At 31.0% G+C, this 12,891-nt stretch overlaps 1 protein-coding gene across 2 annotated transcripts; it reads right to left on the reverse strand.

Annotated features, from left to right (window-relative positions):
• Nucleotides 1–1,080: 1,080 nt before the first annotated feature.
• On the reverse strand, nt 1,081–6,091 carry LOC123195313 (NADP-dependent malic enzyme). Of its 2 annotated transcripts, none has more exons than XM_044609000.1 (20): nt 5,945–6,091; nt 5,478–5,653; nt 5,194–5,314; nt 5,037–5,111; nt 4,496–4,647; nt 4,302–4,407; nt 4,127–4,192; nt 3,822–3,917; nt 3,643–3,714; nt 3,468–3,551; nt 3,264–3,362; nt 3,077–3,124; nt 2,945–2,998; nt 2,734–2,832; nt 2,547–2,636; nt 2,234–2,311; nt 2,024–2,098; nt 1,842–1,932; nt 1,482–1,610; nt 1,081–1,399 (listed from the first exon to the last, which is right to left on the reverse strand). In XM_044609000.1, the coding sequence occupies exons 1-20, from the start codon at nt 5,972–5,974 to the stop codon at nt 1,311–1,313; spliced, it is 1,830 nt and encodes a 609-aa protein (XP_044464935.1). In that variant the 5' UTR covers nt 5,975–6,091; the 3' UTR covers nt 1,081–1,310. The 2 variants fall into 2 exon arrangements, with proteins under 2 accessions (XP_044464935.1, XP_044464936.1); XM_044609001.1 differs by having other exon boundaries at nt 5,758–6,087.
• Between the last annotated feature and the right edge of the window lie 6,800 nt (nt 6,092–12,891).

Genomic DNA, 12,891 nt, shown 5'->3' on the forward strand with positions numbered 1-12,891 from the left:
TAACTTCATCCTTAATTAAAGTTTTTTAAATTTGAAGAGATAATGAAACGTTCAGATCTCTTCGTCGACGAAGAGATTTGGAATCTCTTCACCCAGATCTCTTCATTCTTTACCGACGAAGAGATTCTCTTCGTCGGTGAACAAGCTTCGTTGTCGTCCTTTCTAGATCGTCAGAGAAAGACGCTGGAGGGGAAGAAAAAAATTCAAAGGTTTAAAACATAAGAGAGAAAAATATAATAAATTTTATATTTTTTAATATTAATATAATTAAGATTTTACCTTTATATTTAACTGAAAATTTTAACTCTAATTGATCAATAGGTAGGATTTCAAGTTTTTCAAACCTCATGGATATGACTTTAAAATCGCACCTAAACTTGGGTGGGAAATAGTCCTTTGACCTAATGAATACACACTTTTGAATCATAAATTATGATAAAATAATTTTAAATTAAAAATAGAGTAATATTCAATTACATGATAATATATTATGTGTGTCTAATTATGTGTTTAAAAGTGTGTGCATATAATATTATTTTTTTGAAAGTTCACAATCCAGTATGTTGTAGCACCAAGTATTGGAGGCCAATAACTAGTGTTAGATTATAATTGAGATCAATTCAAGCTCACATACGTTTGAGTTTCTATCAAAATTATTCAAACTTAACCTGTTTAAAAGGAGTTAAGTTTGAGTTTGAGTTTGAGTTTGAATCGAACCAAGTCTTTTAACTTGTTTGATATTGTAATCAAACAAAAAATGATTAAAACGATATTGTTTTAATATATTTTTATCAAAACAACAATATTTTAGGTGATTCGTATCAATTTTTTTCAGATCGCAAACTTAAGAAATTGGACGTCTCTTAAATTCAAACTTAAATTCACAAATATTTATCTGTCAAACTCAATTTTTAGTCCAAATTTATTTGAATTAAACTCATTTTAAATTAATTCAAATTAAATTCATTTTCAAATTCAAATAAATTTGATTTAAACCTAACTTTAATAAATACGCCAAAGACTTACGCAACGGCATGTAAGATTCAGATTATGAAGACTGCATTGGAAAGGACATTGAGATTCTTTAAAGATTGTACTTGTTTCATTAAGAATAATAATTATTTGATAGAATTATCACGTAAAAAAGAAAACAGGGGTTCCTAGCAGTGCCAAGAACATAGATCAACTACACTTAGATATAGGGGACATGGCATAATCAGATCGTCGAGGAATTAAAAAGGAAAATAACAAAAAAAGAGAGACTAGGCTGTGTCATGAAGCAACTTGAAATGCAAAATTTCGTCCTGAGTTTAACGATAGCATCGGTAGACTGGGCTGTACATGCAGCTCTCGGCATAGCTAACCAAATCCTTTGGTCGAGGAAGACGAGAAGCCAGACCTATAAAGCAATTCAACACAATATGATTAATGAAAAGCGAGTGGGCAGTTGCCAGCATTTAACATATTAGAAAGCAGCTTACCAAGGTCATATGCCTTAGCAGCAACTTTAGCAGCAATATGAGCAGATATCTTTCTGATATTAGAGAATGGTGGATATATCAGTCCCTTTTCGAAGTTTTCCTGGGTTACTTGTGCAGCCAAAGCTTCCGCTGTTGCACGAGAAACGCGGAAACAGTTAATGCATTGTTCCTTGCTATAAAAAAAATGAAAATCTAACAGAACCATAATTATGATAAGCATAAATGGTGAAATTTTGATATTCCTAATCATGGATGCTGCCATTTTGTGTACTATTTTCCTTTGTTGGCTGAGTTTAGAGGTTTTGGCGGGGTTGCAAAATGCATACTTTCAATACAAAACACAATACTCCGAGTACTTACAGGCTGCTAAAAGCATCTCATCACGCACACGAATTGCACCAGAGATGATCAATCCCAAACCAAAGCCAGGGAATATGTAAGCATTGTTTCCCTGAATGATATGAATAAGTAAATCAATATTTACAATAAAGTTCAGGTAAAGAGTCAATTTCAATAACAAAATGATTGGAACTAGGCAAAACCTGGCCAGGCACAAAAACTTTCCCATTATATTCAACAGGGTCGAATGGGCTCCCACTAGCAAAAATTGCTCGGCCCTGCAAATTCGAAAAGGTTATCAATAAGATAATGCATAAGAGTTTTACTTCACTTTCAACCTCCAATATTCTTGGGATAAACCCATAGGCTATATCAGTTTGGGTATGTGAAAGGAATTTTGCTTATTATTTTACCTCACTCCATGCATAAGCTTCTTCAGCTGTACACTCAGACTGTGAGGTAGGATTGGATAGAGCAAAAATGACAGGTTTCTGCAAACAAACCATAAAGATAATATGTGAAATTATTTTCATCAAATAACATTCATATGTTTAAGATTTATGTACACAGATAATGTGTCCTTATATAATTCAGTATTATTTTATCTTTAATTTAAAATTACCAAATCATATAATAACACATCTTCTGTACACTCAAATTATATACCAAAAGTGTGTACGTATAGTTTTATTGTTGAGGAGAAGATAACAGGCTGGTGTCATATACCTCATTGAAGGATGCCATGGCCTCAATCACCTCTTTTGTGAATGTTTTGCCCACTCCAGATGTTCCCATCAACATGGTTGGTTTAATTGCCTGATTAATTGGGGTATCAGATAAGGTGATAATCAAAGCCTTAAAACAAAGTTATCACAAAACATGTAAATGTATCATTCAAGACAATTTTTAAGACCTTGACAGCATCTAACAATCCCTTGACAGGTTCATGCTTATGAGCCCATGGCCTCTTGAAATGTTGCAGTGATTCCTTACGAGAACTAACAATCAGTCCCTGCAAAAGATTAAAACATTCATTATAACTAGAGTATTTTAAAAAAAAAACTAATAAATACCCACAAGAAAAGATCTAATATTTTCCAGAAATCAAATAAGGTCAATGATACCTTTGAATCCACTAGCCAAATCTTCTTACGGGTCTCTTCAATTGGAAGTTTTGTCTGCAAGCAACATAGACCGTGATTAATCACAAAGCTTGACTTTAGAAAATTAAAATAATTAAGGCAACAAGTTAATACCTGCTTTGACATTTCAAGAGCTATGAGCTCTGCTATACCAGTTCCAGCCTTCAAAAATCAAAAGACAAAAGTAAATACAACTCAATGAATAAATGCACTATTGATACATGCACGCCTTCTCTTGATAGAAGATAGGAATGAGGAAAAAAAAGAGGTCACTTAATATTGCTATTTGCTTCAGCCTCACCTCTCCAGCACCCAAGAACAAGAAAGTTTGGTGAGAAAGGCTTCCACCAAGTAATTTCAATGCAGCAATAACCCCAGCTAATACCACAGATGCTGTGCCCTGTAATTAAACAGTAGGTAGTTAGAAGATATCACAACTATCTTATTGAAATAACATTGTTGTCTTAAGATAAAGAGAAGGAGAGAGCTTTAACAACATTGTCACCTGTATATCGTCATTGAAAACAAGGTGGCTTGAGCTGTATTTTGCCAAGAGCTCAAATGCATTGTGATTTGCAAAATCTTCAAACTGAAAAAAATGTGTTTAAATTGTTCAGAGCATAATCTAATAAAGTTCAGAAGTTGGCTCTTCTATTGTTATGTTAAAAAAGATAACTGACCTGTATAAGGACTTTCTCACCATAGTTTTGCTTAACTGCACTCATAAACTCTTGTAAAAGTTCTGCATATTCCTAAATCATAGAAGTAGAATAACTATTCAGACTTTCAGACACATTTCTCAGCTAGCTAATTTTGACGGATTGAAAAAGGAAAAGAACAGAAACAGAAATCATTGAACCTGCCCAGTTGCCCTCTTTTGCCTAAGTCCAATGTAGAACTCATCATTCAACAACTGTTCATTGTTTGTTCCAACATCAATGGTAATGGGCAAGCACTGCAAATAGTGAGGGCAAGGTCACATACACATAAGAAATCAATCAAATATCTCTCCAAAACTAATTTTGCAGACGAAAAACTAGGACCTCACGTTTTCTCTAACACAAATTATCCTACAGATTGTATCCATGGGATAAAAAGAAAAGCAGTAGAAGCAATAAATTAACAGATCAATGAAACTAAGCAGTAAATTATAGGAATGCTTACTGCTGAGGGACGCAGTCCTCCAAGTGCTGTATACAAAGAAAGTTTTCCTACAGGTATTCCCATTCCCTGAAATATTTAACGCATCCACATCAATAAAAAATTATAACAATCTGAAAATCCAAGAGAGAGAGAAGCAAGTTGCTCCAACCAATGACTTAAATGCATATATCATTACCTGGCAACCAAGATCCCCAAGCCCCAAAATACGCTCACCATCTGTCACGACAATAACTTGAATGCTTCTCTCTGGCCAGTTTTTCAGTACTTCAAGAATTTTCCCCCTAATAATAAACCATTACTTAGTATCAACTACATGCAATGCAACTGAAATATAAAATATATCAAAACGATGCAACCGTATTGTCATACTTCTCTTTCAAACTGATGTAAAGACCCTGAGGGCGCCTGAAAATGCTTCCATATTTCTGGCAAGCCTCCCCAACTGTTGGAGTGTACACAACTGGGAGCAGTTCCTCAACATTATCAATGAGGAGCTTGTAAAAAAGTCTTTCGTTCCTCTCCTGCAGTACGTTCCAAAGCAGAATGGAAAAATTAAAAATGATTCCAAATTAATTTTCTCATTGTGATCAAAGGGATATAGCTGCATAGTTTTCCTTGTTTACATGTTCCGGTAATATCTTTGATCAATAAAAATTCAAACAGAATCATTCATGTTGAATCATCCATCTTGTGTCATTTTAATAGTTCCAAATTGTATACATGCTATGTCTAAATACTTTTCCAAATTGTTCACTGCCAGTACAAGAAGGGACTGTCTCACTTCTGAAGACAAATAACTATAGCACCGGGTGCCAATGCCTTCTCTAATTATTGATGACCCTTTTTTCTATATTATGAGATGAAAAATATAAATCCAGAGCAAAAACAGTTGTGATGAGTAATCAAGTACCTGAAGATCCATCAAGGCCATATATCGCTGCAAAGGAACTTTATATTGCCGAAGGTTATGCATCAGCCTTTTCTCCTGAATAAACAAAGTTGTAATAGGTGTAAGCAAAAGAAACACCAAGCTTTGCAGAAGATAACAAAATAAACACCAAACTAACCTGAAGCCCTTGAGTCAGGACTGCTGGTGGCAGAAGACCACGCAAGTAATGGGCATCTCTCTCTTGTTCAGAGAAAGCAAGCCCCTTGTTGTGACGTGGGTCACGCAACAAAGTATACCCACTGCGACACACATGATGAAGAACAAATCCATTAGCTAAAATTCAAAAAAAAAAAAATTGAAGATGACAATATGAAGAAGAATATCAACATATTGTGTCAGATCCGGGGATTGATAAGCTGATCATAAGGCCATTGCTTATAAAATTCAGTAATGTGTAATCACCTAGCAACAGAGACAGTCCAGGGAGTGATAAGCTGATCCTCAGTGGCAAAATCCTCACCATACACGTCCTCAACGCCACCACCAATAGTAGCCTTGTTGCCTAAATCAACACCGTTCGTCATTGTAGTCTCCATCACAGCACAAACTCTTCTCTCTGCTCTACCCAACACAAATTTCTGCAAAAAGCTAACACAAGGCTAAAGCAACAAAACAACCCAGAAAACAAAGGCACCCAAAACAAAGTGCGTTGTTATGTTGTATTGCAAGGAAGGAAACCAGCCTTTTATAACTACAAGGAAGGAAAGTTGAAAATGAAGCTTCGTATCAATGTCAAGCGCAAAAAGGAAGACTGCCTACGTGTAGAATTTGGTTCAAAGAATCAACGGGAGACCATTGATTCCCATTTCTTTAATTATATGTTTTCTATAAGGAATAGTGAAAAGGTGGGAATTGTTAATGGTTTCTACCAGAAAATTGTGTCGTTTGAGTAGAATCATTGCAATGGAATTGGAGGAACGTGGTATTATGACTGAACAGAAATATTTTCTATTTTCCGCGTTTTGGGAGAGAGAACTTTGTTCGACCAATGTGAACAGAGAGAAATGATGAAGTCAGATCTGAAAATTCAGAGAAACTTTTTATTTTATTAAAAAACACGGCCATATCGTAGATATTTTATAGTTCACACGGCCAATTAATCACGTTACGACAGCTTATATCTCGTTATAAATTAACAATAAAATTAATAATATTCGGTGAAATAATTTTAAATTAAATATAATATAATATTTAATTATATAATTTAAAATGTTTTATTTAATAACAATTAATTATATGATAATATATTATGTGATTTTAAAAAAAAATTGTTAAATTTAAAGAAGACATCATACAAAAAATCTAAAATTTGAAATAAAAAATCAAAGATGCCATTTTTATCTATTTCCTTAAAAAATATATATATAGAGAGAGGATTTCAATTTTTTCGGTTTAGTCTGTAATTGATTTTTCACCTTTAATAAAATAAATATATTTCTTAGGGTTAGATTTGAACTGAGTCAGCTCGAGCTTGGCTCGGTTGAGCCTGAAACGAGTCAGTCTTAGTCGAACTCAAGCTCGAGCTACTCGTCAGATTTTTAAATTAAAATTTTTGATACAAAATGACGTCGTTTTGATCAATATGTATTAAAACAATGTCATTTTGATAACGAAAAATGAGTCGAGCTTAAGCTCAGTTCGGTCAAGCCTGAAACGAGCCGGCCTTAGTTGAACTCGGTCAAGCTCGAGCCAACTCTATGTGAATCGAGCTGAGCTCGGTTCGGCTCGAATCCAACCTTAATTTCTTTGTACGCAAAATATTTTTCCTTTAATGGAAAAATAACTCTGATATGCTTATATTATAATTATTATATTATTTTTTTTAATTGTTATATTTTTAAAAAAATTTATCCTAAAATTATTATATTATAAGTATATGTAGTTTTAATATAGTTTTAATTACTTTACATTTCAAAATTTACCATATTAATCCAACCTAAAAATATTATATGACCATATGAGCACGATCTAAATTACCATATTACCATATTAGCCCTATCTCAAGTTACCATATTACTAACCTAATTACTCCAAAAAACACAAACCCACGAAATCTTGCAGATGACACTCTACTCTTTCGATTAAACTTTTTATAGTCGAATCCTCTCTCTCTCCCTCAATCAAAAACACAATAACATAATTTTGTCAACCATTTTCTCCAATCAGTCCTCTCATTATCGTTGCCAATTTGTATCACAATAGATATGGTTTCTTGCTTAATTTTTTCCCTCTCTCAAACTACTATGTATATAGTATTATTTCTACCACTACTAATAGCCTATAGCCTCCGCCCCTTCTCACCTCCCTCTATTAGCTCAACACAATTTATTGTTGTCATCGCCTATCTCTATTATAATAGAGGGAGAAGGACTATTTCCCACCCAACTTTTGATACATTTTTAAAATCTCACCCACGATAGATAGAAATCCACTTTTCCCACCCATAAGCCGTTAATATGGATGATATTTGTTTGTATAAGGGCTTGTTAGATGAACTAACAAAAATACCCTTCAATTTAATCTGTCAAATTCGTCTCAAAATTGACGTGAAGGTTTTACCATTTACCCCCTTTAAGTTTTAGAAACTAACATTTCACATTATCTAAAGTTTTTAAACTTTGAAAACTAACATTTTCACCCTCAAACCTAGGGTTTCTATATTTTTCAAAATATAGCCGTCTCCCATAACTTTCAAAACTAGTAGTTTCACCCCCATTCTTCAACTTCATCTCCCGACGTTGTCTCCGGCGTCGTCACCTGCCTCCTCCTTCTCTTGGTGCGACGGATGTGGTGCGATGAAGAGATCTTCATCTCCTCGTCGCACGGTGCGACGGATCTCTTCATTGCTCCACCCAGACGACGAAGGATGACGCTTCGTTGTCCTTCGTCGCTCATCGCGTCGTCCTTCGTCTGTTCTTTCAGATCTGGACAACGTTTCGTCGTCCAGATCTGAGCTACGAAGGGTCGTCTTTCGTTGTCCTTTGTAGTCGGAGATGAGAGATCGGTTGATTGAGTAGGTCGTCGATGGTGGCCGGAGAAGGAAGCAAACCCTAGGGGTGAAATTAAACTTTTCAAACTTTGAGGATGTGTTAGTTATTAATTTTTAAAACCTGAAGGGGGGAAACGGTAAAATTTTAAAGTTTTAAGGTTTTAAAAGAAAATTGACGATTTTGCCCCTATCCCTAATTGAAAAATTGGACGGCATTTTGGTCATGGATGAAAAAAGTGGATTTTCATCTATCGTAGGTGACATTTTAAGAACGCATCAAAAGTTGGGTGGGAAATAGTCATTTTCCCTATAATAGATTGTCACCTAATGATTTAGAGTAATATTATGCTACACATATAATATATTATCATATAATTAGATATTATTTTATCTTTTATTTAAAGTTATTTAATTATATAATGATAAATTATTTATATATACAAATTATATGTATATATAATTTTATTAAAAAGATTTAATGTAAATAAAAGGAAGATTGGTAGGAGAAACCGAACTTGTCTGCATAATAAAGCCATGTTGCCGTTCCATTTTTAATTTTTAATTTTTAATTTTTAAAATTTTGGGAAATAAAAATTAATGATTTTGTTTTTATATTATGGATTGGATGTTAGCAGAGTCTGATTTTAGTTTAAAAAAAAAAAGGGTTTTAAAACTAAATATTGGGTTAAAAAATTGTAATTAAAAAAAAAAAAACCATTCTCCATTGGTCAAAACTCGGCGTTTAACATTGAATTTGAATGATAGGCTTATATTATATATATATTTAATTCAAGTCATTTTCACTCACCTTCCTGCCTCGGTTCAACAACTGTCAAAAATGTGATTTGATTTGAATCTAAACTTATTAATAAATTTGACATGGCAATTAGGTGGTTGCACCACATAATTAACATTAGTAATAGGGCCAAATGACTTATTCTGACCCACGGTACAGTAAAAATTTAAAGTAATCTCCATTAATTTTTAAAAATTTATTTATTTTAATTGTTATAATCAAATATAAAATTATTATTTAAATATTTGTATTTAAATAATAAAAAAATTTATTTTTTAATTTAAAAAACTAATTATTCTTCTTTTACTTAATTTTAAAAAATTAATTTTTCACCTCTATCATATATGAATTGTAAAGTTTTATATTTTAGAATGAACAACTGCCCTCCTTAAATTTTGAAACATTGTATTTACACCTTAAAAACTTCATTCCACCTTTCCTGTGTTCGTCTCTGATTGCATCTTCTCTTCCTCTATAGTGATTTTCCGATGCAGAAACTATCAAAAATTTGATTGAAATAGCTAAATTTTTGTGTATGACGATGCATAGATCAATCAGACAACATCACATGGATGACGTCCATGTCTGTGCGATGTTGTCTGACAGATCTATGCATCATTATTGCACAAATTGTTATACAAATTTATGTGATTTTTATACATATTAGTATACAAAAATCTATCATTTTAATTAAAGTTTTAGTGGTTTTCACATCAAAAAACTACTAGAAAGAGTTAAAATAAAAAGTTTAAAAAATCAATTTTTGATTTAAATAAAATTTTTTAAATAATAATTTTATCGGTAACTATAATAACCAAAAACAATAAATAAATAAATTTTTAAATTTTTAAAAATTAACAAAAATAACTTTTAAGTTTTCATTACAACTCAGTGAGGATAAGTCTTTTGGCCTTAATAATATTATTATTATTGGTGTGCAAGCAACGCACAAGATCAGATTTGAAAACCATCCCAAATTCACCACATGACCTGTCATCCATCCAATCCAGACGTTCTCAATCTCTTCTTCATCCCCCTCAGCCATTTTAATTCAATGGGCTCATCTCGGCAATTCTATGCTTGAATTTTCAACTTCAATGATTTCACCCCCACCCACCACTATAAATATAACAACAAACACTATACTATATGCACTATTTTTAACCATCCAATTAAATGGTGTGTCATAATGTGAAACATATCTGAACATTCTCAATAAATCTCTTTTGTCGTCCCAACCATTTTAATTCAATGGGCTCATCTTGTATTTTCAACTTTAATTATTTCACCCCACCCACCACAATAAATGTGACAATAAAGAAATCGGATAACCAGATAATATATTATTATATAAAATATATAATATAAGTATCAAATTAGCTAGTAAAATTAAATATGCATATATAATTCTAAATATTTAATTAGATACTAAAATAATATATTATTATATAATTATAATTGAATTATTATCATTGGTTTGGAAGTAAATCTTTTGAGGTAAAGTAGATTCGAATTGAATCAAACTTGAACATAATCTCATTTTCGAGAAAGATGAACCACATGTATGTATGTATGTTGGTCAATGAGAAGGCTTTGGAGACGTGGCCGGAGAAGTTGAAATTCTTTGAACACCGACATCAATTGACCTGGCCTTGTGCAGGAATTCGGAATGCGTCTCAACAAAAGCACTTTCAAATTAAAGATTATTAAAGCTAGCAGTCTTGTTACGAAACTTTTACCTGTTCCATTTCCACCGAACAAAATTAAAGTCTACTTGAATCCCATTTATTTTATTTGACACAATTTGGTCAAGCCAAGCATATGACATAATAATGTCAATGGCACATTATTCAAACTTATTTTTTATTTTTTTCACTTAGACGAAGTTGGTGGCTCCGGGCTTCAAAGTTTGAAGACAATCCATTCCAGCGACTACCCGGGTTTCAAAATGTTTTCTGGATTTCTTTTATATAAATAATTAATTAGAAGGTTTCACAAATATAAAAAAAAATTGAACACAAAATTTTTAAAAATTTTAATATTTTAACAATTTTATCGGATTTTCAAAATGTTTTCTAAATATTTTTTATTTTTTTATGATAAATAAATAATTAATTAAAAAATTTTACAAACGTTATAAAACTTGAATCCGAAATTTTAAAAATTATAATATTTCAACCATGTTGGTAAACGCCCTGTTTTTTTAGCTTCAGAAATATCAAAATATGAATCACCAAGAAGGCATATGTGAGGGCGGTACTGTATTAATTTTCAAATTTAACCAAACCTAATGTTCAAAGTCTTTCATGACGCCTCATTGGACATTGCGTACGTTACGTACGTAAATAAAGCAATGCATTTGGAGAATTGACTTTGGAGCATTCTTATATTATAGGCAAATGACTATATCTCACCCAAGGTTTGGCGGAATGGAAATATTACGTATATTTATTTTAGATATTTAAATAAATATGTATTTATATATATTATAATATGATTAAATATTATTTTATTATTAATTTAAAATTATCTCACATAATAACACATATCTAATGTATTCTATTTATTATTGATGAAATGATATAGAAGTGTATTTAAATTTAAAAATTTTACGAAGGAATCCTTCGAATGGATGCAAAGGATTTATTAATATTTTATAAAATTATTGAAAAAATAAAAAAAATATTTAAACTAAAAAACACTTTACTGTCAAAATTTTTTAAAATAATGTTTGTACCCTAAATTATATTAATTTCAATTAAAAAATTTATGATACAAATATAGTTAAAAGTATAATTATATAATTGGAGGTAAATTATAATTTTTGAAATCTTAAGGGTGGCAATGAATTTTCAAGGAGGGCTTGAAATTCAAAAAATTTGAGGTGTTTTTAATAATTTTTAAAATTTCAATATACCTTTTCAATAATTTTAAAAATATCAATTTAAACTTGAAAAATTAAATGGACAACAACAAATTAAGGGTGTAAATATTATATTATAAATTATTGAATTATAATTTATTTTCAAAATATATTGGTGAATATGACGAAGGGTATTTAGCCTATATTAAATAATTAATTTTTTGAATAAGCATAAACAATGTTAAATGGTTAAAATAATATCATTCTTTATCATGGTTTTAAAAATCAATCTAAATCAGTTGAAAATTTATATTTATTGATACTTAAACCCAGCAATTTATTAATAAAAGTAATAACATTAGAATTATTTATTTATTAAAATTAAAATAATTTATTTAAAAAGTTCATTGGTTATTAAATATGTTTGTCGATTGACTCTAACCAATTTACATAAAAAAAAAAATTCTTATCTTAACAAATTACTATAAATTATATATAATGTATCAATAAAAATTAAATTAAATTAATTTTAAATTAAACTATTGTTCGATTTTGTTTATTGTTATCTTGACCATTCAATATTCCCTCAATTTAGTTTGCGTCAAAATTAGGAGGGTGAAATGTGAAAAAGATGGAACTCATATTAAATTCAATAATATATTATTAAACACAGAGGATGGAGCCATGTGAAGAATAAAGAAAGCAAATCATGCCTATTTTATTTTTAAAAAAGAAAAAGAATCAATAATAAGAAATTTTATATTTTTATGTTATTTTATAAATAATAGAAAAATTTATATTTTTTTAATTATATACCTTAGACTGCCCCAATTCAATCAGTGGCCATGCAAGGTTGGGATTGGATTGGATTTGGATGGTTTTGACGACGGCAGCCCAAAGTATGAATGAAATCAGCGGCCTGAGAGCCCAAAAGAGGATAAAACGACAGCACTCTGCTATCATGTTTTTATTTGTTAGGGAAAAGGATAATTTCCTATACAAGTTTTAGTCAAAATTCAAAATCACATTTATGATAAATAAAAAATTCAAATATTCACTTATGAGCTAACTATCATTTAAATTTTTAATTAGAGATAGGGGTAAAATTGTTATTTTATCTATAAACCTTAAAACTTAAAAACTTTATCTTATTTTTCCCTCTTAGAGA

The sequence above is a fragment of the Mangifera indica genome, chromosome 13, assembly GCF_011075055.1.
Source record: "Mangifera indica cultivar Alphonso chromosome 13, CATAS_Mindica_2.1, whole genome shotgun sequence".
NCBI lineage: Eukaryota > Viridiplantae > Streptophyta > Magnoliopsida > Sapindales > Anacardiaceae > Mangifera > Mangifera indica.

Excerpts from the sequence above, each read along its gene's own strand:
- LOC123195313 (XM_044609000.1), bottom strand. The coding sequence starts at position 5,974 with ATGATTCTACTCAAACGACACAATTTTCTG. Across the intron at positions 2,637-2,733 it reads GATTGTTAGATGCTGTCAAG|GCAATTAAACCAACCATGTT; the intron begins GTCTTAAAAATT and ends CCAATTAATCAG. Across the intron at positions 2,099-2,233 it reads AAGCTTATGCATGGAGTGAG|GGCCGAGCAATTTTTGCTAG; the intron begins GTAAAATAATAA and ends TCGAATTTGCAG.